We start from the raw sequence: 26,611 nt of genomic DNA, 5'->3' as shown, positions 1-26,611 counted from the left end.
AAACTTTGGAAATGCAAATATGCAAATACTGCCAATTGACAAAATCAATAAATAGTTTTATAATATACTAGACCAAGTGGGACCCGTTGGGTCCCATCCCCTCAACGTGCGGTTGCAGGGGGTTGGGGGGAGAGGGGGGGGGGGGGGTGAGGCCTGTGGCGTCACGCACACACTAACCACCCCCCACACACACACTAACTACCCTCCCCCCCCCACACACTAACCACCCTCACAATCAGCAGAGGTCCCAGCACAGACCCCTGCAGAACTCCACTGGTCAAAGACCTCCAGCCAGAATATCTACTGTCCACTACAGATGCTCCCCGATTTACGATGCTTCGACTTGCGATATTTCGACTTTACGATGGTGCAAATGCTGGGCAATGGCAGCGAGCCGCAGCTCACTTCCGGTCACGTGATCAAATTGTGTTAAATGCGTTTTCAACATGATAGTTACAATTTACGATGGGTTTATCGGAACTTCACCACATCATCGGTCGAGGAGCAGCTGTACAGCCCTCCGTCTTCTATGAATAAGCCAGTCCCGAGTCCATACGACCAAGTCATTGTGAATCCAGTGTTGTCAAATGTTGGGACTTCATATTTTGTAAATTCACATGCACATCTCTTACACAGTCAGGAAAGTTTCAATGCTAAATTAAACTAATCCCTCCTGCTTGCATGTGATCCATATTCCTCCACTCGCTGCATATTCATGTGCCTCTGCAAAAGCCTCTTAAACGCCACTATTATATCTGCTTACATCACCATGCCTGGCAGTGCGTTCAAGGCAGGTACTACCCTCTGTGTATAACGACTAACCCCTAACATCCCCTTTAAACGTTCATTCTCTCACCCTAAAGCTACACTTTATAGTGTTTGATATTTCCACCCTGGGAAAAAGATACCTACTCTCTACCATATTTATCCTTCTCATAACTTTATTAACTTCTATCCTTGTCCCTCATCTTATGTCCACATGTCACCCTGACTGATCAGATGTCTTTAAATGACTCCCACATGCCAGGTGTGGACTTACTCAGAAACAGCTGCTTCCTAGTTTCTCTCCCTAGATCATGTCTAACAATGTTGCAATTTGCCATCCCCAATTTAGTGCTTTCCCCCAAGGTCTAGACTTAACCTTATTCATAACTATCTAAAACCAAACGAGGTGCAGTCATCGCACCTAACAAATTTGGACACATCTGAGCCTCTTGCACTAAGGAAGTCCCAGTCAATGTTGGGGGAATTAAAGCCAGCGCCACGATCACTTTGTTACATCTTTCCATAATCATTCACCATACTGTTCTTTCATCTCCCACTGGCTATTGAGAGGCCTCTCGTATAACACCACCAGAATGATTGCATCTTTCTTATTTTTGAACTCTACCCATATTGGATCTGTGGATGATCCTTCCTGTATGTCCTTTCTGAGCTGTGACAATCTCCTCGATTGGTAATGCAACTCCTCCACCGTTTGGACCTCCCTCGCTATCATGTCATCATCATGTTGAGATGCCAGTCCTATCCCTTTTGTAATTGTCTCTATATTGGCCACAACATCATGGTTCCATGCACTGACTCATCGTCTTTACCCATAATATTCCTTGTGTTGAAATAAATATGCTTCTGCCCACCAGCAGAGGGAGCTGGGTGTGCAGCTGCATCGTTCCCTGAAGGTGGAGACAGGTGGTCAAAAAAGCTTTTGGTACATTGGCCTTCATCAGCCAGAGTATTGAGTATAGTTAGGAGGTCATATTGCAGTTGTACAAGACGTCAGTAAGGCCACATTTAGAATATTGTGTTCAGTTCTGGGCAAGAAAGATTCAGTGGGCGGCGCGACTCTCGTCAGCAGCGGCCTCTGCAGTCCGTCTGCGTTTTTATTATTTTATGTCTATGTTTTTATGTAGTTTTTGTTATTTTTTGTTGGGGTATGTGTGTGGGGGGGTTGGGGGTAACTTTTAAATCTCTCCCTGCACGGGAGACCCGACCTTTTCTTTGTCGGGTCTCCGTTGTCGTTGGGGCTGCAACGAGGAGCGGCCTCCAACAGGAAGACCGGAGGCTGTGGTGCCGACTACTCACCTCACCGTCGCGGAGCTGGCCGAGTCCAGAGCGGGTGGAGCTGTGGTGGACGCTGCTGCGACCCGACCCCCGGAGATTCGGTGGCTGCAACTGCGGGTCTGGCGGACGACGGCACCAGGAGCCCGCGGGTCCCTGGAGGGAGTCCGCTTTTCGGGGCTTCCGCAGCGGCGACTTCTCCCGCCCGAGTTGCGGGGTTTAAGAGCACCTGAGCGGGGCCTTACAGCACCACCCCGCGCGGCTTGGAATGGCCGCGGGACTGTGAGCGCGCGCCGGGGGCTCTAACATCTAGAACCCGGTGTGCGACCTTGCATCACCCGGCGTGGCTTTAATGGCCACGGGACAATTCGCCATCGCCCGCCGGGGGCTTTGACTTTGACTCTGACATCGGGGGGGAGAGTGCAGTGGAGAGATAAGTTTTTTTGGCCTTCCATCACAGCAATGTGATGGATGTTTATGTAAATTATGTTGTGTCTTGGGTCTATTTGTTTGTAATGTATGGCTGCAGAAACGACATTTCGTTTGGACCTCAAGGGGTCCAAATGACAATAAATTGAATTGAATTGAATTGAATTGAATTGAATTGAATGTGAAGCTGGAAAGGGTACAGAGAAAATTTAGGAGATGTTGCCAGGACTAGAGGGTCGGAGCTATAGGCAGAGGTTGAGTAGGCTGGGACTCAGGAGCGCAGGAGGATGAGGGGTGATCTTATAGAGGTGTATAAGTTCATGAGAGGAATAAATCGGGTAGATGCACAGTCTCTTGTCCAGAGTAGGTGAATCGTGGACCAGAGGACATAGGTTTAAGGTGAAGGGGAAAAGATTTAATAGGAATCTGAGGGGTAACGTTTTCACACAAATGGTGGTGGATGTACAGAAAAGCTGCCAGAGGAGGTAGTTGAGGCAGGGACTATCCCAACAGTTAAGAAACAGTTAGGCTGGTACATGGATAGCATAGGTTTGGAGGGATATGGACCAAATGTTGGCAGCTGGGACATGTTGGCTGGTGTAGGTGAGTTGTCCCGAAGGGCCTGTTTCCATACTATATCACTCTATGACTCTATTCCCCAGAATAAAGTCTGGAGAAATGCATCAAGATCCAAGCTGGGAAATGGGTGGTCAAGCGAGGGACTTCTGCATTTGGATGAGTCATGAAGCTTCCTGACACTTATACTGAAAAACGACAGCAGCTGAACTGCAGGCAACTCAGCAAAATAAGAGCTACTGATAGAAAAGAGGTTTGTCGTGCATAGCAGCTAATGGCATCCCTGATGGCCAACCCTCTTATTTATAGTTGTACTTTCTTCCTGCGATAAGGTCGACATCAGTTTTGGGTTGAAGGTTGGTAACTCTCTCACCAGGGAGTCACCGTTATGGTGTGGCCAAGCAGGCAAAAGATGGGAAGCAGATTGGGGGAAAAAATCTCCTGTTTTAACTTTTCTCTCCTCTCATTCTGCCCTCTCCCCCATGCCCGCGTGTTATTGAGAGATGGGCAGGCAAATGGTGCAGAATCAGAGCATGAGTTGGTGTATAAGTTGCAGAACAGAGCATATACCACGAGGAGAATAAACTTGCAGCATAAAAATAAATAATTGAATTTTGAGGAAGTTGCTGGGAATAAGGAAGGAATGAGTGTAACATCAAGAGGAAGCCAAGGTGGAAAGAAACTCAGTCATCCAGGGGTTTCAGCAGCCTTGACTGGTCTGTGGAGAGAAAGTTCACATGTGCATCCTGGAAGGAACTTTACAGTAATTTGTTCAGACCATGGAGCTTTCCAATCCACCCTGCTTCATGCTAGGGTGAAAACCGGACACATTGGGATAATTAAGGAAGAAATATTGTGATCTGTAAATCCCAGAAAATAAATCATGCTGAAAATTATGTTGAACCAAACGTGCTACTGGTACCAGTCTTTCTCCGTCTATATAATCAACTTTACCTTCAATATCCCAAGAGTTCAGATCTTGTGCTGTCCTAAACAATTACAAACAAATTATCCCATATTGTAAATGCAACCTACAATAAAATAGATTTAATTATATTCAACAGTCATAAATATAAATATTCTATATAAATGATGTTCTCGCAACTCTCATCAATTCTATCATCATTTAGGTTTACCGCAGACATGAATACTATCCTTTAATAGGAATGCCCTTGAAAATACCCAAGTTTGAAAGTTGCAAACATTTCAAATTTCATTCAACCCACTTCCTTACACTTCCCTTCTCTGTTGAAATATGGTCATGATGGCTGAAACGCTCCTGATTATGTAAGAGCTGCACCAGTATTTAGTGAAAGGGAAATAAGCAATTTCATGAAAACACAGACAGCTCTAAAATAAGCCCGCTCTGAGAAACAAGCACTGTGGCTGTTTCTCCAATATGTTATCTGTTACAACATTCACTGAACACTCTTGAGTTCTGCAATTTCAGAACTTCTAATATTAATGGTTCACATCCAGAGTGGCGAGGGGTTGCAACTAGAGCAGTAAGTTAACAAGTGGAGAGATTGTTGGGAAGGTAGCGGTTATGATTAAAAAAATCTGAAAGGAAGAACAAGCAAGGACATGTTAATGAACATGGTGAGACTGGTGTCATAGAGACATAGTCATAGGTCCTGTTTCCATGCTGTGTCTTTCAAATAATCAGTTTCACCAAAGGTTGGCAATAGGAAACAGGATGATAGTAGAATGTTATTATTGTGATTGGATATCTGTGACATGGTGTTGCACAAGGAACGATGCAGGGATTCAGACTAATTGTAATATATGTCCATGATTGGATGTGGATGAAAGAGGGTTATTCAGTTAGCAGATGACATGATATTGGTGAGGTTGTTGACAGTGTGGAGGGTAGTTTTAGGCTACAGGATGATATTGATGAGTTGGCTAAGTAGGCTGTGAAATGGTAGATGGAATTTAATTCAGATACATGTGGCATGATGCATTTTTTTTTGTTTAGTTTAGAGATACAGCATGGAAACGTGCCCTTTGGCCCACGACGTCTATGCAGACCACCGGTCACCTACTCACATTAGTTCTACATTATCCCAATAAGTGTCAAGAATCACCTCAGCATAGAAGTCTTTGGACCAGGATCTGGAAGATAAAACTAACAGGGATGGGTGCCACTGTTTGATGTGGACTTGGTGGAACAAATAGCTTGCTCTGTGCTGAATAACTATGTTTCTAAATAGTCTAATGCAAAGAAATATTACTCAGTAAACCAAATTTTTTCAGAAAAATAAACGACAGCAACTATTCCAAATAAAAGCAAGAAAACTGCCAAGAAAATGACCGTGAAAATTGTGTGTAAATTATGTGCATATCAGCAATCACAGTCAGTTGCAGCAGCATGGGCACCATTACCCCAATCCACTGTGCTGGCCATAACATTGTCACAAAATGTGGCCTTTACTGCATTACGAGAGCAATGGGGCTGTTTGCATTGATATTGTTGCTTTAGGGATTCATCTTCTGTTAATGTATTTTCCAAGCCTTTCTGAATTCAGTTTTAGTTTATTGTCACGTGTACCGAGGTTCCGTGAAAAGCTTTTGTTGCATGCTAACCAGTCAGCAGAAAAACAATGCATGATTATAATCGAGCCATACACGGTGTACAGATACATAACCATATAACCATATAACAATTACAGCACGGAAACAGGCCATCTCGACCCTTCTAGTCCGTGCCGAACACATAATCTCCCCTAGTCCCATATACCTGCGCTCAGACCATAACCCTCCATTCCTTTCCCATCCATATAACTATCCAATTTATTTTTAAATGATAAAAACGAACCTGCCTCCACCACCTTCACTGGAAGCTCATTCCACACAGCTACCACTCTCTGAGTAAAGAAGTTCCCCCTCATTTTACCCCTAAACTTCAGTCCCTTAATTCTCAAGTCATGTCCCCTTGTTTGAATCTTCCCTACTCTCAGTGGGAAAACCTTTTCCACGTCAACTCTGTCTATCCCTCTCATCATTTAAAAAACCTCTATCAAGTCCCCCTTAACCTTCTGCGCTCCAAAGAATAAAGCCCTAACTTGTTCAACCTTTCTCTGTAACTTAGTTGCTGAAACCCAGGCAACATTCTAGTAAATCGCCTCTGTACTCTCTCTATTTTGTTGACATCCTTCCTATAATTAGGCGACCAAAATTGTACACCATACTCCAGAATTGGCCTCACCAATGCCTTGTACAATTTTAACATTACATCCCAACTTCTATACTCAATGCTCTGATTTATAAAGGCCAGCACACCAAAAGCTTTCTTTACCACCCTATCTACATGAGATTCCACTTTCATGGAACTGTGCACAGTTATTCCCAGATCCCTCTGTTCACCTACATTCTTCAATTCCCTACCATTTACCATGTACGTCCTATTTTGATTTGTCCTGCCAAGATGTAGCACCTCACACTTATCAGCATTAAACTCCATCTGCCATCTTTCAGCCCACTCTTCCAACTGGCATAAATCTCTCTGTAGACTTTGAAACTCTACTTCATTACCCGCAACCCCACCTATCTTAGTATCATCTGCATACTTACTAATCCAATTTACCACACCATCGTCCAGATCATTGATGTACATGGCAAACAACAGTGGACCCAACACAGCTCCCTGTGGCACCCCACTCGTCACTGGTCTCCAACCTGACAAACAACCATCCACCATTACTCTCTGGCATCTCCCATTCAGCCACTGTTGAATCCATCTTGCTACTCCACCATTAATACCCAACCATTGAACCTTCTTAACCAACCTTCCATGAGGAACCTTGTCAAAGGCCTTACTGAAGTCCATATACACAACATCCACTGCTTTACCCTCATCAATTTCCCGAGTAACATCTTCAAAAAATTCAAGAAGATTAGTTAAACATGACCTTCCAGGCACAAATCCATGTTGATAAGGGAATAGCATTTAGTGCAAGATAAAGCCAGTAAAGTCCGATCAAAGATAGTCTGAGGGTCACCAATGAGGTAGATAGTAGTTCAGGACTGCTCTCCAGTTGCTGTAGGATGACTCAATTGCCTGATAACAGCTGGGAAGAAACTGTCCCTAAATCTGGAGGTGTGCGTTTTCACACTTCTCCAACTTTTGCCCGATGGGAGAGGGGAGAAGAGGGAATGGCCAGAGTGCGGCTCGTCCTTGATTATGCTGCTGGCCTTGCCGAGGCAGCGTGAGGTATAAATGGAATCAACAGAAGGGAGGTTGGTTTGTGTGATGGTCTGGGCAACGTCGACAACCGTCTGCAATTTCTTGCGGTCTTGAATGGAGCTGTTCCCAAACCAAGCTGCGATGAAACCTACGGCGCATCTGTAGATGTTGGTGAGGGTTGTTGGGGTCATGCCGAACTTCCTAAGCCTTCTCAGTTCCTAGTCTCGGAATAAGAAATACAGCATCCACTCTTGTTGTTTTCATACTAGTCGCATTACATTACAACAATACCCATTAAAAGTAGTTACAGACAAACTTAAATATTTAGGGATTAACGTAACTAAAACTCATAACTCATTAATAAAATCCAACTATCCTCAACTATTAGATAAACTTAGAAAAAATATTTTATATTGGAAAACACTGCCTATATCCATGATTGGTAGAATAAGTGCCATAAAGATGGTATTTCTACCGCAGTTGTTATATTTGTTTCAGGCTATTCCTTTTTTTCTTCCGAAAACTTTTTTTAAAAAAATTGATAATATTGTCAATAGCTTTATTTGGGATTATAAAAATCACAGAATAAATAAAAAACATCTATGCAAAGCTAAGATAAATGGAGGATTAGCACTTCCCAACTTTTTATATTATTTTTGGGCTGTTCAGATTAAGAATATGAATTTCTGGTGGGTAAATATGGATCATGAACCGACATGGTTAAATATAGAAAAGGAGGACTGTCTACCTTTCAATGTAGGTTCGATAATTTTTGCACCAACGGAAGTACAAAAAAAATATTATAAAGACAACCTAATAATATATAATAATAGACGTATTTGGAAACAAATAGTTAAGACTCTACACTTGGATAATCTCTCATTTAGATTATCAATTATGAATAATCCATCGTTTAAACCTGCTATATTAGATGGGGGGTTTAAACAATGGGATGATTTAGGAATTACAAGGATAGAACATCTGTATAGAAAAGGAAAATTTCTTTTATTCCAGGAGTTACAAGATATTTATGGATTGTCTCCACAACATTTGTTTAGGTATTTACAAATTAGAGATTATATTAAATCCAATACACAAGATTATAAAAATAAAGAAGCAGGATTGTTAGATGAACTGTTTAATTTATATCCAAATACAGAAAAATTAATAGCCTATATATATAACATCATTTTGGATAAGGAGAATCCAATAACGGAAGTATATCGTCAAGCATGGGAAAATGAAATGGGATTGGCTATAACAAAAGAAAACTGGGAAGAAAGTCTACAACGAATACACCGGTGTTCATTAAACGCCAGACATATACTGATACAATTTAAAGTATTATATAGGTTACATTATTCGAAAACTAAATTAAATAGTATTTTTCCGAATCTCTCCGCTATTTGTGATAAGTGCAAGAAAGCAGAGGCAAATTTAATACATAGTTTCGTTACATGTCCTAAATTGAATTATTACTGGACAGAAATCTTTAAAGTTATTTCTGAAGTCATCAAAGTTAAATTGGACCCTAACCCAAAGCTAATAATATTTGGAATTCCGGATTTACATCTATCACTTACAGTAAATCAAAGAAATTTCTTTGATTACTGTTTAATAATTGGAAAAAAAATCATATTGAAATTTTGGAAGGGAACATTATCCCCCACAACCAAAATGTGGGCAACAGAGATGATGGAGACGTTACATCTGGAAAGAATTAGATTTGTCCTATTGGACAAGTATAATTCTTTTGAACAGATATGGTCTCCATATATACAGTATTTAGAGAAGTAGCTGTTCTTGGCAACACAGCTCGACGTGCACCCTGCGGGATTTGGTGAGAATAATTCATTTTTATATTGGAATTACATATATGTCTTTATTGATACTATCACTTGTAGTAGTGTTATTAATAATACATATTGTGATTACTAAAAATGTTTTTTTTTTTTTTTTTTTTTTTTTTTCGTTTCTCTTTTCTTTCCTATATATAATCAAATTATTATTTAATCACTCTCTTAATGATTTATTCTTTCTCTATTCTTTCTCTATCATTATTTCTAAAAAAACAGTAGATAAGTATTACTAGTGTTTTACTTAATGCAAATTGAATTAATTTGATATAAAGTTGTTTGAAGCATTGTAATTGATTACCTTTAATAAAAAAATATATTACACACAAACAGAAGGGAGGTTGGTTTGTGTGATGGTCTGGGCAACGTCGACAACCGTCTGCAATTTCTTGCGGTCTTGAATGGAGCTGTTCCCAAACCAAGCTGCGATGAAACCTACGGCGCATCTGTAGATGTTGGTGAGGGTTGTTGGGGTCATGCCGAACTTCCTAAGCCTTCTCAGTTCCTAGTCTCGGAATAAGAAATACAGCATCCACTCTTGTTGTTTTCATACTAGTCGCCCAGAGCAACAGAAATAACAAAATCACTGTTCTGTCTTTCTGTACCATGTCCACACCAAGAACCTATGTTCTTCCTTCTCTACACTGCAATGTAGGATCCTTTGAGGTTCACTGTTTAAACTTTGTAATTTACATTGTTAAAATTTTAAACTAAATGATTTATGTCTCTTATCTACTGTGCTTAACATTTAGTACTTTGTTATTGACCTTTTCTATTATTTTGTCTTTCCCTAGAGCTGAATATCCCTGATGATTTCATTCCCAACGTTTATCTCCAACTTGATCAACATCTCCAGGTAAAGCATTGAGAATTGTATTTAATTTGAAGAGCAAGGCGCTATAATTCTTGTCACCCCAGGAAGTGAATAAAAAATGGATCCGATCCTGTTAAAAGTATAACATTTGCACCCAATATTACAAAGAAAAAAGTAAATTTGCATTTTATTCCATGGACTTGTAGCTAAATTGTGAACAATTTTAAAAATTATCAACTTGCAAAAGCAAAAATTAAATTTAACTTATCAAGAATGCTAAAGTTCATGAAAGGAATGGATCGGGTAGATGCACAGTCTCTTGCCCAGAGTAGGTGAATCGGGGACCAGAGGACATAGGTTTGAGGTGAAGGGGAAAAGATTTAATAGGAATCTGAGGGGTAACTTTTTCACACCAAGGGTGGTGGGTGTAATGAACAAGCTGCCAGAGGGGTAGTTGAGGCAGGGACCATCCCAACATTTAAGAACAGTTAGACAGGTTTAGAGGGATATGGGCCAAACGCGGGCAGGTGGGACTAGTGTAGCTGGGACATGTTGGCTGGTTTGGGAAAATTGGGCCGAAGGGCCTGTTTCCACACTGTATCACTCTATTTCTCTATGACTCTTTAGTTAATCATAGATCACTCCATGTTCAAATTTTCCATCTGAGTGATGGACAGGGATTTTGCTTTGCACATAAAGCAAACAGTGTTAAATGTGCTCCTTTCAGAGAAAGAGAAAATTATCCATTTAAGGGCTGTGGAAAGTCAGAAGAACATTATGTCTGCTTTCATATTCTTTAGATCCAGTGAATTTTCAGTAGAGGACATATGATGACAGTTTCTTGTTTTTCTACTGAGGACCATTACAGGAGCTCACCTATTATTAGCCATTTTACCTTGGATTTCAATTGTATAATCTGGGTTGGTGTCAGGCATGTACATGTGCAGTACATGGAACTGGTAACTTCTGTTTTCTTTTCACGAGTTGAATGTTTGAAATTTCTGGTAGAGCCATCCTAATTCCAGCCTATCAGTACACCGGACATTCCATGAAGACAGAGAAAATCTAATTTCTGTAGATAACATTTGAACTTAAACATTGCTGTTTTCATGATAATAGAACAGATCATCATACTCCAGGGTACTTATTCCCTGCACTTGTAGTGAACAATAAAAACAGCGTGCTTTTACTTTGATGTGGAAGAATACATATGTGGCATAAAACAATGGATGGCGGATAAATGACTGAAAATTATTAGATGGAGTGGCTAAAATGTGGTTTCAGTAAGTATATTAAAAAGGGAAGATGGGGTAGGGGATCAAGACATTATGATGGGAATTACAGAGAATGGGATATAACTTATGGTTGTGATTTCACCAGCTGAAGAGTGAAGGGAAGTATGTATTAATATCAATAACAAAGTTTGCAAGTATTGTAGGTCAGGACTCTCCTGGTTATGAATGACATTACAACATTGACAAATATTTGATACTAGACTAAGTGGGACCCGTTGGGTCCCAGTCACACGGGAGGCCTGGTCCCCCATTGCAACCCATTCCCCAACGCAATATTCCACCACTAACCCGTTCCCCCAATGCAACCCGTCCCCCCAACGCAATATTCCACCACTCACCAATAGCCCCTAACTGTGCAGGTATGGCTCATTACCCCTCATCCCCCAGCACTCCACCCCCCCCCCCGCCCCTCTTCATGTGGAGGAGGGAAGGGGGGGTGTGTGGCAAGCGGGGTATGGGGTGGGAGGCACGTGCCATGAGTAATTACTCAGGGCAGGCAGTCGGTCGGCTTTTAAAACATCTTAAACCTCGCATGCGCAGTTTGTTCTCCTCTCCGTAAGCTGTCAGTCGACTTTTATAAAGTAATTTGTCTTCAAAAGCCATATCTCTTAATAAAGTACCGTATTTCCCAGCAATGAAGACGCACCTGCCTCGAAGAAGCACCCCCATTTTGAGTTGCTAAATTTTGAAAAAAGGCTGACGGGACATAGAGTTTCTCATGTTCAAAAAAATAAAAATTAAAATAAAGAAAGTAACAATTCAATTTTCCCAAAGCTTCCAAATCTCCTCCATTCTGAATTACTTAATGGGTGGGGGGTGGAGGGTGACGGCAGGTGGAGAGATGGTGGGAGAGCTGCCTCTCTCATATCAGCCGCTTCCCACAAATACTTAAATTCAGACTGCCGCCGGGAGCAGGACATGACCTCACTTGCTGCGCTGGGTGACACTGCATGGCATTTCAATGTAGACCGGACAGTGAGGGGACCAGCTCAAGAGCAAGTCAGCAGATGATGGATAACAGGACAGCGGGCGGTGGAACTTACTCCTGTGTCAGCTCGATCAAGGGACCAATTGAGGTTACTCGCGCTGACTTAGGAGTAATCTGTGGGCGGAGGGTGTGTGGGTGTGGGGGGTTGTGGGGGCAAGGGGGGTTGTGGGGGCAAGGGGGGTTGTGGGGGCAAGGTGGGGTTGTGGGGGGGAGGGGTGGGGGAGAAGAGTGTGTGGGCGGGGGATGGGGTGTGTGTGGGGGCAAGGGGGGGTTGTGGGGGGAGAGGTGAGGGGGAAGGGTGGGGCAGCGAGCGTTGTGGAGCCAGAGAGAGGGGGTGTGTGGGGGGGATATGGAGGCGGGGGTTTGGGGGGTTTGAAGGCGGGGGGAGGGGGTGGGGGTGAGGGAGGGGTGTGGGAGGATGGGTGTCACGGGGGAGGGGGGCAGCAGCCAGAGAGGGGGACCAGAGGGAAAGGGGCTATAGGACTCACAGCGGGCGCTGGTCGCTGGACGTTCTCCTCCACCGGGATCAGAGTCTCCGTTTTCCGTTTGGCAATATCTCCGATTCTGCGCCGGGTCGGGTTGGGCCGCATCCGGTCCCTCCGAAAATTGTGTTTGGTTGGAGACCTCTGCTGGCCATCCAGAGCCTCCCTCAGCTCGAGTAAAGATGCAATGGCGCAGGAAGGGACGGACCGTCCCGTGGAGTGACAAGAGAAATGACCAATTCACGCGGCTCCGACTGGCAGGAGAGTAGATCGATCTGCGCACACGTGGTTTTTAAACCTCACTAACTTTTACATTAGACCACCGATCAGAACGAAACTTGGTGCAATCACAGCACAGGAGAATGGTGAGTAAGCTGGCGAAAAATCGTAGTGCTATCTTGTACCGTTTTTGTGCAAATAGAATGACCGCACAAACCGGAAGATAACAAGATCAGAGTTTTAGTTATGTATAGATAGATTGGTGTTGGTTTATCATTGTCACGCGCACCAAGATACTTTGTTTTGTGTGCCATCCAGGTAAATCACACATGAGTACAATTCACGAGTATAACAGGTAGTGCAAAAAGAGAAAGGAAATATAATGTGCAAAATATACTGCTACAGACAGAGAGAAAGCAAGATTTTAAAAATTGTAAAGGTGACACTGAGATAGGTTGGGAGATTGGAAATATTTCCATAGTTTATGAGGTCAAGAGTCTGAGTTACAGTGGGGACGAAGCTGTCCTTGAATCTGCTGGTACCTGCTTTCATGGTTTGTATTCTTTTCCCACGGGAGAGGGGAGAAGGGAAAATGATCGGTGTGGCTGCTCACGCAAGGCAGTGTGCAGTGTAAGTTGAGTCGATGAGGTGGCGAGGAGGCTGGTTTGCATGATGGACGAGGCTGCATCCACTAATTCTCTGAGATTTCTTGCAATCTTGGGTTGTGCACTTGCCAGACCAAGCCAAGTTCTACGTGCCATTCCAGTGTCATCAGGCTGGTTCCCAGGGTGGTAGGATTGCTTCATGAGGAGAAATGTAATAGACTAGATCTGCATTCTGTAGAGACGTGAAGGTTACAGGTTATGACTCCAAAGACGTACAGGTTTGTAGGTTAATAGGCTTTGGTAAAATTGTAAAATTGTCCCTCGTGTTTGTAGGATAGTGTAATGTGTGAGGATCACTGGTCGGGTGGACTCGGTGGGCTGAAGGGCCTGTTTCTGCACTGGACAGTATCTCTAAACTAAACTAAACGAGAGGCGATCCCTTTAAAACTTGGAAAATCCTTACAATGATTGGAATAGTGAATGCATGGAAGATGTTTTCTTTTGCTTAGAAATCTAGAACCCAGGCACCCAATCATAAAAAGTTATGATTTGGAGAACGTTTCTTACACAGAGGATAGAATATCTGTGAAATTCTCTAACCTGAGGGATTTGGAGGCTCTGTCATTGGTAATTCAAAATAGGGATTCATACTGTCCTGTTCATCAGGGAAGCTAATATTAGGGACTGAGATAGAGGATCTTGGTGAATGGTGGTGTGGGTTTTAAGGATCAGATGGCCTGCTCCTGCTCCTTTATCTGATATCCTTTTAGTTTAGTTTAGTTTAGTTTAGAGATACAGTGCAGAAACAGACTCTTCCGCCCACCATCTGCACCGACCAGCGATCCCTGCACACTAACACTATCCTACACACACTAGGGACAATTTACGTTTATACCAAGCCAATTAACTGACAAACCTGTACGTCTTTGGAGTGTGGGAGGAAACCGACGATCTCAGATAAAACCAACGCAGGTCCCGGGGAGAACGTTCAAACTCCTTACAGACAGCACCCGTAGTTAGGTTCAAACCCGGGTCACTGGCACTGAAAGGCAGCAACGCTACCGCTGCGCCACCGTGCCGCCCTTTTATTGTTAGAAACTTTTAAAACACTGCAACCACTTACACCCTCAGCTTCCACCGTGCTTTATTATACCCTGTCAGTCTCTTCCATTATTTTCTTGCCCTGGCTCTCTTTGTTTAGTTCCATTCTTTCTATTCCTCCCATATCCTCATCCTCAGCCTGCCTCTAATTCCCCGCACCACCACCACCACCACATCACCAATAAATCCCTAACTGTAATCAGAAACACTAAACCTGTCTTACGCAACAAATCACGGTCAATAAATAACAAATGTCTTATTATGTCTCCAGCGTCACTTTGCTCTTGGCAATTGTGTGCATTTCAAACTCATTTCTTTTGGACTTGGTAACAGGATTTTGATCTGTTTACTAGGACAGTAATAGCATGCCAGAAAACAAAAGTGTTATTGAAAACTAAAAATATTCTATCCTTCATTCCAGAAATTGTATCCACTGTTAATATTGGATTGCGTGTAAAATAACCATTTAATACAAGGTATTGTTAATGTTTTGCCAACTGTAAAGAGTTACTTTCCATCTCTCTCGGCACTTAACCATAACTATTATTCACCTTTGCAGATGGAAACAAGGATTAGATATAGGATAGCCCAAAGCCATAAACATAATCTTGAGGTGGTGGATGTCAGATACAATAAGGTTATTTAAAAGATAGTTCATTCAGTGCAGTTTATACTGTATCATATAAACCAGTGGTTTTAAATTAATAGCCAACCTGTTCACAATTAGTCAAAATGTTCCATCCCTATTAAAATGCTTGATGATGTCATAGGTGGTTTCTTTGAAGGAGTTGTGGCTGAGACGGCAATACTCAGGACTGCTAACAGCCCCACAGCTGAGGCAGCTGATATGCCAAGCATATATATTTTTTGATTTAACCTTTTCTGTGAAATTACTGAATGACCTAATGGGGCCGCATAGTGGCCCAGCGATAGAGTGGCTGCCTTCGAGCGCTGGAGACCCAGGTTCAATCCACACTATGGGTGATATTTGTACAGAGTTCGTACGTTCTCCCTGTGATCGCGTTTTCTCTGGGAGCTCCAGTTTCCCCCCACACGCCAAAGATGTACAGATTTGTTGATTTATTGGCTTCGGCTAAATTGTCCCTTGTGTGTAGGATGGTTTTAGTGTATGGGGTGATCATTGGTCGGGGCAGACTCAGGGGGCCGAAAGACCTGTTTTAGGCGCTGTATCTCTAAAGTCTAAAGTCCACTACAATTTTATTAAAGTCACCCGAATCTCCTGTATTCTTCAAGCTACCCCCACTATTACCAGGCCCCAACCCCAGGCACCAAATGGGGGTTATAAACACGGGTGACATAAAAGATGAATACAAAATAAAACATGTGGCAGAACTTCAGAAATAGTTTTGACAAACGTGATATTTGGGATAAAGGCCCTGTGATGACATATATGACACAATTTGAACTATTTGCCTATAATTTTTCAATTAAATGTGTTACAAAAGTAAACTTCCTACAAACTGAAACATACCACATGCCACACAACTGCATTTTTACGTTGATTTTGAAACAATTTTCCCCAATCCACTAAGGAAAATATAAAACCATAATCCTGCAGGAGGATTCAACACAGGCTAAACAATTAGCTCTGCCTTTGTCTCTATACTCCCTCCTCCCTTCTGGTCCCATTTGTCCAGAGCCCCTTCCTTATCTGGTTCTACCCCTCACCTTCCAGCCTATATCTCTACCTCCTCCCTTCCACCCCCTGGTTCTATCAGCCCATCAAGCCTCTCCTCCACTATCCTCTACAAACCGCTCCCTCTCACCTCTTTACACTGGTCATCTTCCCTCTACACTCTGTCTTGATGCAGGGTCTTGATCTGAAATGTCGGCCACTTCTGTGTCTTCTCAGATGCAGCTTGACCCACCGAGTTCATCCGGCCATTTGGTTTATGCTCCAGATTTCACCATTTGCCGTCTCTTGAGTCTCCAGTAAACAATTTGTTTTATTATTTACTAGATCAACTCTGTCACACAGGAGGCCTGGTCCCCCGTAGCCGAGAACTGCGCAGGGGCTGCTCATTTGGCCTTATTCAGCCTCCCTCATTTTTAAACTTAAACAAAATGCATTTGCACTTGCTAGGGCGAGCAGAAGTCAGTGTACTTGGATAGCAACAATGTTGCGAGCAGGGCTAAGCACGGGGAAAAAGCAGTTATCTTTTCCAAGTTTTTGCACATTTGTGAACATTTTCATATATAACTCGGGAAATAATGCATCAAATTTTCAGATGAAGTGATTTGTGACATCATGGCATAAATCTCTATCGGAATATGTAAAAACTTCACCGTTAGCGCGTCGTGTTTTTGAGGAGATGTGAAACGTAGACGAACAAATACACAAATAAATACACACACATCCAAGATCAGAGTTTTATAAGTATACAGATATGAGAACTATTACACTGGAGCAGAAAATTGATTTCCCAGCAATACTAAACTTTTTTGAATAATATTATTCCTAATTATTTTGAGATTATTTTGTCATATTCTCTGAAGAATATTGCTATCTTTTCCTTGAGTTAGCCACTTGCATTCATTAACAATGCAATGCTGTTCAGCTATATTATACAGCCTCTGTGGATAACTAGCTAAGTGTCATCTCAGAAATTAATTTCCTTTAAATGAATATATTATATTTACCTCTGATGTCAATAAGCATATTTTGAAAAAACAGTCGGAACAAATTGACAGTAAAAATATATAATGTTAGTTTTGGAGGCATAGAAGAAATCCAATTCTACAGAGCACACCTTGGTAGTAGAGTAAATAAAATGAAGTGATATTGAAATTTGAGGAGGAAGTATGATATTTCATGCAGCATCGTTACACGGCAATTTATGACAAACAAAATCAGAAACCAGATGGGCACATCTATGTGAGATTCCACATCAGCTCAAACAATGTGGAATCTGTATGGGCTGAACTACAGAGAGAAAGCAAGGGGTCAAAAATATACGTGGAAGTTGTTTACAGACCCCACCTCCAAAGAGCAGAGGTGATGGGGAGAAATAAGAAACCCATGCTGTAAGGTACAGCAATAATCATGAGTGAGTTTAATCTACACATAGATTGGTCTTGCAAAATTAGGAACAGTACTATGGATGAGGAATTCTGCAGTGTATTCAAGACAATTCTTTTTGGATCAGTACATCAAAGATGAACCAATAAACAGATTAAACAAGGGTAGGTATCATGCAATGAGAACGAGTTATTTTGTCAATTTTGTTGTGCAAGGCTCCTGGGAGAAGTGACCATAATATGATAGATTTCCTCATTAAAATAGTGAGTGATGTGCTGGATTCTGTGACTAGTGTCTGGAATATAAATAAAGGAAATTATAATGGTATTAGGGGTGAGTTGCTTAAAACAGATTGGGGAACTTTGCTTAAGGAGCAACATTTATTGGTGTTGGGAAAAACTACTTCAATTCTTCATTCCCATCCGGGTCACAAATCAAATGGAAATAGTTACTCAACTGCAGCCAACATGGGAAATTCAGGATTATATCCAAGGAGAGAACATTCATATTGGCCAAAAGAAAGATTGAAACTCAAGGACGGGGATCATTTAAAAATGCCACAAAGGATGACCCAAGGATTAATTAAGAGGGGGAAAGTAGAGTGTGACCGTACGTTTGCAGGGAATTCAGAATTTCATTGTTAACGTTTCTATAACATGCGAAGAGAAAAATATTTCTGAAGGGAGATGTATGTTCCACACTACTAACGTAGGTGCAACTGGTTCTAGTGATGCTGCTAAATAAGGGTCTTAATCCTCCTGCATTGCCGAAACATCTTCAAATGCCTTCAATTCTGCTGCCAATCCTTTTGTATTAAATCAATTTTCAGGTACTGGGGTTTCAATTTCTCCTTATTTTTCCTCTTCTAACAGCTCCTTGTCCAGTTCCAAAAGGTCTTCATGGTTTTGCTCGTCATAGCAGTGGAAACAGGCCCTTTGGCCCAACTTGCCCATACTAACCAACATGTCCTATCTACACTCGTCTTCTGTGTGAGATTCAAGTGACATTATCCTCATTAATCTCAAGATGAAGTTGATTCTCAAGGGCGACCGCTCTCTCCTTTACATCTGCTATTGTCTTGTAAATCCAGGAATTCCTGAACAAAGTTAGGACAAAGTTTCCTCCATCCACCATCCCCCCTGCCGGCTTTCCCTCCGTCCATGCATCTGCACAATTCTCCACTGCATTGTAGATGTTGTAAGACGCAAAGTTCCTTGTAATCTTGCTTTCTGCTGCGTCAGTTACTTTAATAGCTTGAGAAAATGTCTTACGGAAGAACTCGGCAAGTCAGGTTTTTAAAGTTGCAGTTGCACCTTGATCCTGAGGAGTACCTTGTATCAGAACCAACCAACGTGACGTGTGGAGTACCGCAAGGTTCAATCTTAGGGCCCTCTTTATTCAACATCTACATGCTCCCACTAGGGCAAATCATGCGAAATAATAATATTGACCACCACTGCTATGCCGATGACACTCAAATCTATGTAGCGCTATCACCAAATGACTATCGCCCCATAGATCTGTTGTGCCAGTGCATTGAGCAAGTCAAAGACTGGATGTGCCAAAATTTTCTCCAACTAAATAAGGACAAAACGGAGATAATTGTTTTTGGTGCTAAAAAAGAAAGGCTTAAAGTAACCCAACACCTTCACTCTCTGTCCCTGAAAACTTCAAACAAAGCCAGAAATCTTGGGGTCATTATGGATTCAGATTTAAATTTCGACAGTCACATCAAATCAGTAACAAAATCGGCCTACTATCACCTCAAAAACATAGCAAGATTAAGAGGACTCATGTCAGCTCAAGACTTAGAAAAACTTGTACATGCCTTTATTAATAGTAGGCTAGATTATTGTAACGGTCTCCTTGCAGGTCTTCCAAAAAAAAAACTGTCAGGCAGCTACAGCTTGTTCAGAACGCTGTTGCTAGAGTTCTAACAAAGACCAAAAAATTTGAGCATATTACACCAATTCTTAAATCCTTACATTGGCTCCCTGTATGTCAGAGAATTGATTTTAAAATCCTGCTGCTCACCTATAAATCACTACATGGTTTAGGGCCAAAGTATATCACTGACATGCTTCCACTATATAAGCCTTCTAGACCGCTAAGATCTTCTGAAACCAATCTGCTAGTGATTCCCAGAGTAAATACAAAACATGGGAAAGCAGGATTTAGTTACTATGCAACAAATAGCTGGAATAAACTTCCTGAAGATTTAAGACTTGCCTCAACTTTGACCACTTTTAAAACAAGACTGAAAACTTTTATGTTTACTTTAGCTTTCAGCTAAATCTTAACTACATTGCACTTTTAACTTTTGCACTTTTTATAATGCATTTTTAATTTTGCTTTTCTTTTCTTTTAGTTCTTCTATTTTATTTCATTTTATTATTTCATTTATTGTATGACATGTTTTTATGTGAAGCACTTTGAGTCTGCCTCGTGTATGAAATGTGCTATATAAATAAATAAAGTACCTTCAGCAACAGACTGGTTTCACCAAGATGCAGGACAGAACGCCACAGGAGATCCGTCTTCCTCGTGGCTATCAAACTGTACAACTCCTCTCCCTTCTGTCATGGGGTAGACAGAGACTGACTCTCCCCCCCAATCGCCCCAATCTTTGCACATTCCCAAGCCTTTCCACTCGTCACTTTAATTTCATGTATTTTGTGTTTTTATGACTGTTGGCGGACCAATATCCCTCCTGGGATAAACACATTTCTATTGTATTGTATACATTGGCTGGGGAATGGCTGCTGTGTTCAGTTGCAAGTACACAACTGTGACATCTGAATGAAGCAGGCCAGGGAGCAATATCGAGAACAAATAAAATCTCGAATGGCAGATTCTTGGAAGGACAGAATCTCTCCACCTTCAAAAAGCTCTCTTCAAAACTGGCTAACCGTTTGGATGTCTTCCAAATTCCTTTAGGAAGCCGAGGGTCCTGGAAAAGATAAAGTGAAAACCTATGTTTGCAATGTCCTGCAGCATTTCCACCAAGTCAGTCTATCTTATGCTGGTTTATGTTCTCGAGCAGCCTTTTCCTTCCATACAATAATTAGTGCAAGATAATAAGAAATGTTACTGTTGGAATAGAGTTTTAAAAGAATGGAGCGGTTTGAATGAATGATTGCAGATTGGCTTCTGGGAATAGCATGCAGAGACGCTTGGCTTGGGTAACTGACGTGGGTTGGGCAGCATCTGTGGAGGGAATGGAAAGATGAAGCGGCGTTTTAGATCAGGACCCTTCTTCAGACTGATTGTAGAAGGGGGATGAATGTTGGAAAAGAGAAGGGGACGGGACAGAGCCACATAAATTATAGGTGGATTCAGATTGCGGGGGGTGGGGTGGGGTTTGCTTGGCAGATGGACAAAGGCTAGAGATCAAAAGGAGACAAGGGAGTGTCATATAAGGAGAGAAGGGAAATGAAATGTAAAGCCAGAGGGAGGGATGTAGAGGGAAGGGGACAGGAGGTGGGGGGAGAGGGGCAGGATAATGGGAAAAATGTGTGAACACTGGGGTGAGGAAGAGAGAGTGGGTATTACTTAGAAGTGGAGAGTTAAATATTCATACCGCTGGGTTGTAAGCTGCCCAAGCAGAATATGAGGTGTTGTTCCTCCAAGTAGCAGGTGCGCTCACTCACTCTGGCAGTACAGGAGGCCCAAGACACGAATGGGAAAGGAGGTTCAAATGGTCTGCAGCCGGAGATCCAGCAAGCATTGTAGACCAAGTATAGACACAAAATGCTGGAGTAACTCAGCAGGTTAGGCAGCATCTCTGGAGAAAATGGATAGATGTTGTTTCGGCTCGGGAGCCTTGTTCAAAAGAAGGGTCCCGACCCGAACCAACATCTATCCATTTTTTCCAGTGATGTTGCCTGACCTGCTGAGTTACTACATCATTTTGTGTCTATATTTGGTATAAACCGGCATCAGCAGTTCCTATTTGTTCTATTTGTAGGCCAAATGTTTGGCAAAATGGTGCACACTTATTTCTCCTGTTACCCCGCCCCTCTTTTCCCTTCCTCCACCCCCATCTCCTTCCTCCTATATTCTTCCCTCTGGTTTTACATTTCACTTTTCACCTCTTTTGATCTGACAACCTTTTCATCGCTTACCTTTGCCCACCCATCTGCCAATTACATCCCCTCCTCACCTGTATCCACCTATCACTCTCCAGGCTATGTCCCACCACACTCTCTCTCTCCTCCCACTACAACCAGTCTGAAGGAGGGAGCTGAGCTGAAACATCACCTATCCATTCCCTCCACAGATGCTGCCTGACCTGCTAAGTTACTCCAGCACTTTGTGCATTGCTCATATTTATTTATTTCCTCTATATGTTCAGGTCATTCCTCTCGCTTCCGTTGTATTTCTTTAGTTCCGGATTTCTTACTTCACGTTGCTACCTCCCGACCCTGTACGCAAATAGGAATGTGCTCTGGAAATCTGAAATAGGTACAGAAAACGATGCAGCCTCTCATCAGGTCAGGCAGTATCTGTGGGAAGAGAAATTGAGCTGACATTTCAGAGATGAGATGCCAGGCCCGATGTGAGGTTCAGGCAAAAGGTCATGCCAGAAACATCAATTCTTTTGCTCTTCTCTCAGATGCTGCCGGCCGATATGTGCTCCAATCTCAATGATTATCCCTCTGAATTGCCTTTCTTTCCCCGCTTTCAGCTTGACTACATGTTGTAATTTGAGATTAAACAGCAAGTTGAAAACCCAAAACAGTGCACCTTTTTGCAGCTACATTCCTTGTACTTCCTCTGTTTTACCTTCTTTTCCATGTTTGGGTTCCCTTTGCTGCTAGTGTGACAGATGACCCTCTCTCATTGTTACCAGCCCCAGAACTACTTATTCTTTAAGCTCTTTTGGGGCGTTATGGTGGCGCAGTGATAGAGTTGCTGCCTTACGGTGCTTACAGCGCTAGAGACCCGGGTTCGATCCCCGCTGCGGGTGTTTGTATGTTTGTACGTTCTTCCCGTGACCGCGTGGGTTTTCTCTGAGAACTTTGGTTTCCTCCCACACTCCAAAGACGTACAGGTTTGTAGGCTAATTGATATAAATGTAAAAATTGTCCCTAGTGTGTGTGGGATAGCGTTAATATGAGGGGATCTCTGGTCAGCATGGACTCAGTGGGCCGAAGGGCCTGTTTTCACACTGTATCTCTAAAACTAAAAACTAAAACTTTTAGCTTTCCCATCCGGAACAGCTAATATCGCGGAGTTATGGCGACAACATTATAGTACTTTATTCGACTGTGACCAAGGTGATTTGTATAGGGTGGACTCAATGGTGATTATGCCACATGAGGTGTATCATGCCATGAACAAGCTGTCCAACAACAAAGCAAGTGGCTTGGATCATATTTCTACTGAACATCCTAAGTATTCGAGTATGAGGATAGCTCCTCTCCTTGCTATTTGTTTTACTGGCTTTACGATTCATGGCTTGTTACCAGACTCAATGTTGTCTGTTCTGCTAGTGCCGGTCATTAAGGACAAAGCTGGTAAAGTAGGCAGCCTAAATAATTACAGGCCCATAGCTTCAGCCAGCATATTGTCAAAAGTCCTAGAAAGAATTCTGCTGGATAGAGTAAATTAGTTTGTTAACTGCACAGATAACCAGTTTGGTTTTAAAGCTAAACATGGCACTGACTTGTATACAAAGGAGATTGTAAACAGATATAGAGGCAAAAACTCTTCAATTCTTATGTGCTTTATTGATGCTTCCAAAGCCTTTGATCGTGTTAATCATAGAAAGTTGTTTGTTAAAATTAGTCAAAGAGGGATGCCTAAATACATTGTGAGAATTCTGGCTTACTGGTAGGCCCACCAGACTATGCAAATAAAATGAGGCAATAAGGTCTCAGCCCCATTTGGAGTTAGCAATGGTGTTAGACAAGGGGGAATTTTGTCCCCAGTCCTTTTTAATCTTTATATTTATGATCTGTCCAAGCAATTGAAAGCCTGTAATATTGGGTGCATGATTGGTAATATTGTAGTGAGCCATATTATGTATGCTGATGATCCTGTGGTCTTTAGTCCATCTACCACTGGTCTCCAGCAGCTCCTTACTATATGTTCTGTGTTTGGTGTGGAACATGATATTAAATATAATGCTTGTAAGAATGCTGTTATGATCTGTAGAACCAAAGAGGATAAATGTCTAAAATGTCCTGATTTTAAATTGTCTGACAATAATCTTAGTGTCTGCAATAAGGTAAAATATCTTGGCCATTTTATTACAGAATAAATGACAGATGATGAGGATATTTATAGGCTACGATGTATGCTGTATGTACAGGCGAATATTCTCTTGCGTATGTTTGATGCGTGTACAGATGTGGTGAAGATGTCTCAGTTTAGAGCATATTGCACACCACTCTATACTGCACACCTGTGTTCAAACTACGGAAAGACAAGTTTGCAGAGACTAAAGGTGTCATATAATGATGCCATGAGAACACTGCTAAAGAAACCGAGATGGTGTAGTGCTAGTAACATGTTTGTGGCTGCAGGAATATAGTACTTCAGAAGCTAGCCTAAGAAATCATATGTATAAATTCATTTGCAGGATAAATTACTCTAAAAATGTAATTATCGTGGCCTTGTCAAACATAAGGTTTAGCACTACACGCTACCAATCCCAGCTGTGGAGACACGGGTATCGCTGTCTCTTTGTAGGACACTGTTCTTTCTTTTTTTTCTGGATTTTAAATCATCTATTGTGCATAATTTATGACGCTTTTATGTGTATATACCAAGATTTTATATGTATTTTATGGTGTTTTTATATGCAATGTATTTTATGTAAGGTTGTCCCTTGTCTGGACCTTGAGTCCGAAATAAATTTTAATAATAATAATAATAATAATAATTGTTCTGGAAAATTTCAGTTGTAAAACGTTTAAATGAAAATGACATCTTGCAAATAGTAAACCAGAGAAGTGAAGCCGCACCTGGCCATTTGTGGCGGAGTTGGATTGAATTGGGCTATACAGTATAGTATGTCTTATAGCTTGATTGGTGAAGTGCCTCTGATACAATGTGCACCAAAGTCCTAATTTCTAATGCCTGTCAGCCTCTGCAGCCATGCCTCAACTCCAAAGAGTCCATGCTGGTGTTTCAGAAGCACTGCAGGATAGCTGAAGAGTACCACAAAGTGCAGAAAGAAATTGCGCTACTACAAGAACGGAAGTAAGTGAAGTTCATTGTTTGTAATTTGATACTTTCTGCAATAACTTTTATTCATGGATTGCATTAACACTACTTTTTTAATTAAGTCTGAAAACTAGTAAAATATTGCTTTGCAACACTGACTATTTGATCCTATTTTTAGTTTTAACAAACCTAACTGAAAGTAATAACTGGTTTATAAATTATAAAGTGGTCAATAAAAGTGTTTTAAACCACCCTGGCACCTCAGAGTGCATGATGTATGTGGTACAGGGCCACAGAGAACCAAGTAGACTCAGATCTGAGAACTGGATGACATTGAATCAACTGCTTTCCCATCAAAGCAACAGCTGAGACATTGACCAAGGTGAAAGGAGAAATCAATCAAACTATTGATTCTTACCTACCGATGCTTTTGGAAAGCATATGTGTGAATATTTGGTAGATGAGATAACTAGGTTTAGTTGATGTGTAGGAAGAATGCGTTTGAAAAAGGGTCTCGACCTGAATCATCACCTATTCCTTTTCTCCAGAGCAGTCTAAAGAAGGGACTCGATCCAAACGTCATCTATTCCTTTACCCCAGAGATGCTGTCTGACCCGCTGAGTTACTACAACTTTTTGTGTCATAGTCTGAAGAAGGGTCTCAACCCGAAATGTCATTTATTCCTTTTCTCTAGACATGCTGTCTGACCCGCTGAGTTACTCCAGCTTTTTGTGTCTATCTTAGTTTAGTTGATATTCCTCCTGCATCAACTAATCTGATAACAGCCACAGAGATCCAAATGGCATCAGCACCAGCAGTGAATGTGGAAAGGATGTTTCCACTGGTGGGAGAGCCTAGGGCCAAAGGTCACATCCTCAGAATTAAACAGCGCTCTTTTAGAAAAGAGGTGAGGAGAAGCTTCTTTAGTCAGAGGGTAGTTAATCTGTGGAACATTGCCACAGAGGGCTGTGAAGGCCATGTCAGTGGATATTTTTAAGGCAGAGATGGATACATTCTTGATTAGAACGGGTATCAAGGGTTATGGGGAGAAGGCAGGAAAATGGGAAAATGCGATCCGCCATGAATGAATGGCGAGTAGACTCGATGGACCGAATGGCTTAATTCTACTCCCATAACGTGAACATGTACTAATTACCCCTCTTAAACCACTAATTTTGTTCCCCTCAAATGGTTTAGTTAAATATAATTTATCTTTGCTAGTATAAACCCGGATGGTTTACACTCTGGCACCATGAGTACTTCCAAAGCAGATTACATGCTCAAATGCGTGGATAATGAAAGCTGTTTTTTTCTGCATTTCCACTCAACCCACTTGAAGCAAAATGAATGAATGAATACGTTTATTGAATCTCTTGAAATCTAAACTAGTGCAATCAGGCCACATTTTAAAATGTGTTTTTAAAGAAAATGCTTGATCTATATAAAAGGTGTAACTATAAAATGCGTGCAATACCGTTGAAAATGGGTTGATGTGGAAAAACACCTTTTATTCAAATTAAATGAACCTACTGAAAATGATACGAAAAAAAGCTGAACTTTTATTTATAACTAGACCAAGTGCAGACCCGTTGGGTCTGTTCCCCCAACGTGCGGTTGTGGGGGGGGGAGGCGGCATGCAGCGTCACACACACTAACTATCCCCCCCCCCCCCCCCCCCACCCTGCACTCACGCTAATTACCCCCCTTGATATCATATTAATATTATTAATTTGCTCCTTTTATCCCATGAACAACCTATCTACTGACGCATAGCCCCCAACTTGCAGTC

General features: G+C 41.8%; 1 protein-coding gene across 11 annotated transcripts in view; it reads left to right on the top strand.

Moving 5' to 3' along the window:
* Positions 1–26,611, top strand: part of map3k7cl (MAP3K7 C-terminal like) — a 110,151-nt gene that overhangs the window by 58,959 nt on the left and 24,581 nt on the right. For all 11 annotated transcript variants that reach the window (XM_033033251.1, XM_033033249.1, XM_033033247.1 and 8 more), the window contains 2 exons: positions 9,900–9,961; positions 24,743–24,858. In XM_033033251.1, coding sequence (XP_032889142.1) covers positions 9,900–9,961; positions 24,743–24,858 — 178 coding nt within the window. The remainder of the gene's footprint in view (positions 1–9,899; positions 9,962–24,742; positions 24,859–26,611) is intronic.

This window comes from Amblyraja radiata, chromosome 14, assembly GCF_010909765.2.
Source record: "Amblyraja radiata isolate CabotCenter1 chromosome 14, sAmbRad1.1.pri, whole genome shotgun sequence".
Lineage (NCBI taxonomy): Eukaryota > Metazoa > Chordata > Chondrichthyes > Rajiformes > Rajidae > Amblyraja > Amblyraja radiata.
Note: the sequence above shows the minus strand (reverse complement) of the source record. Positions and strands in the feature narration are given on the sequence as shown.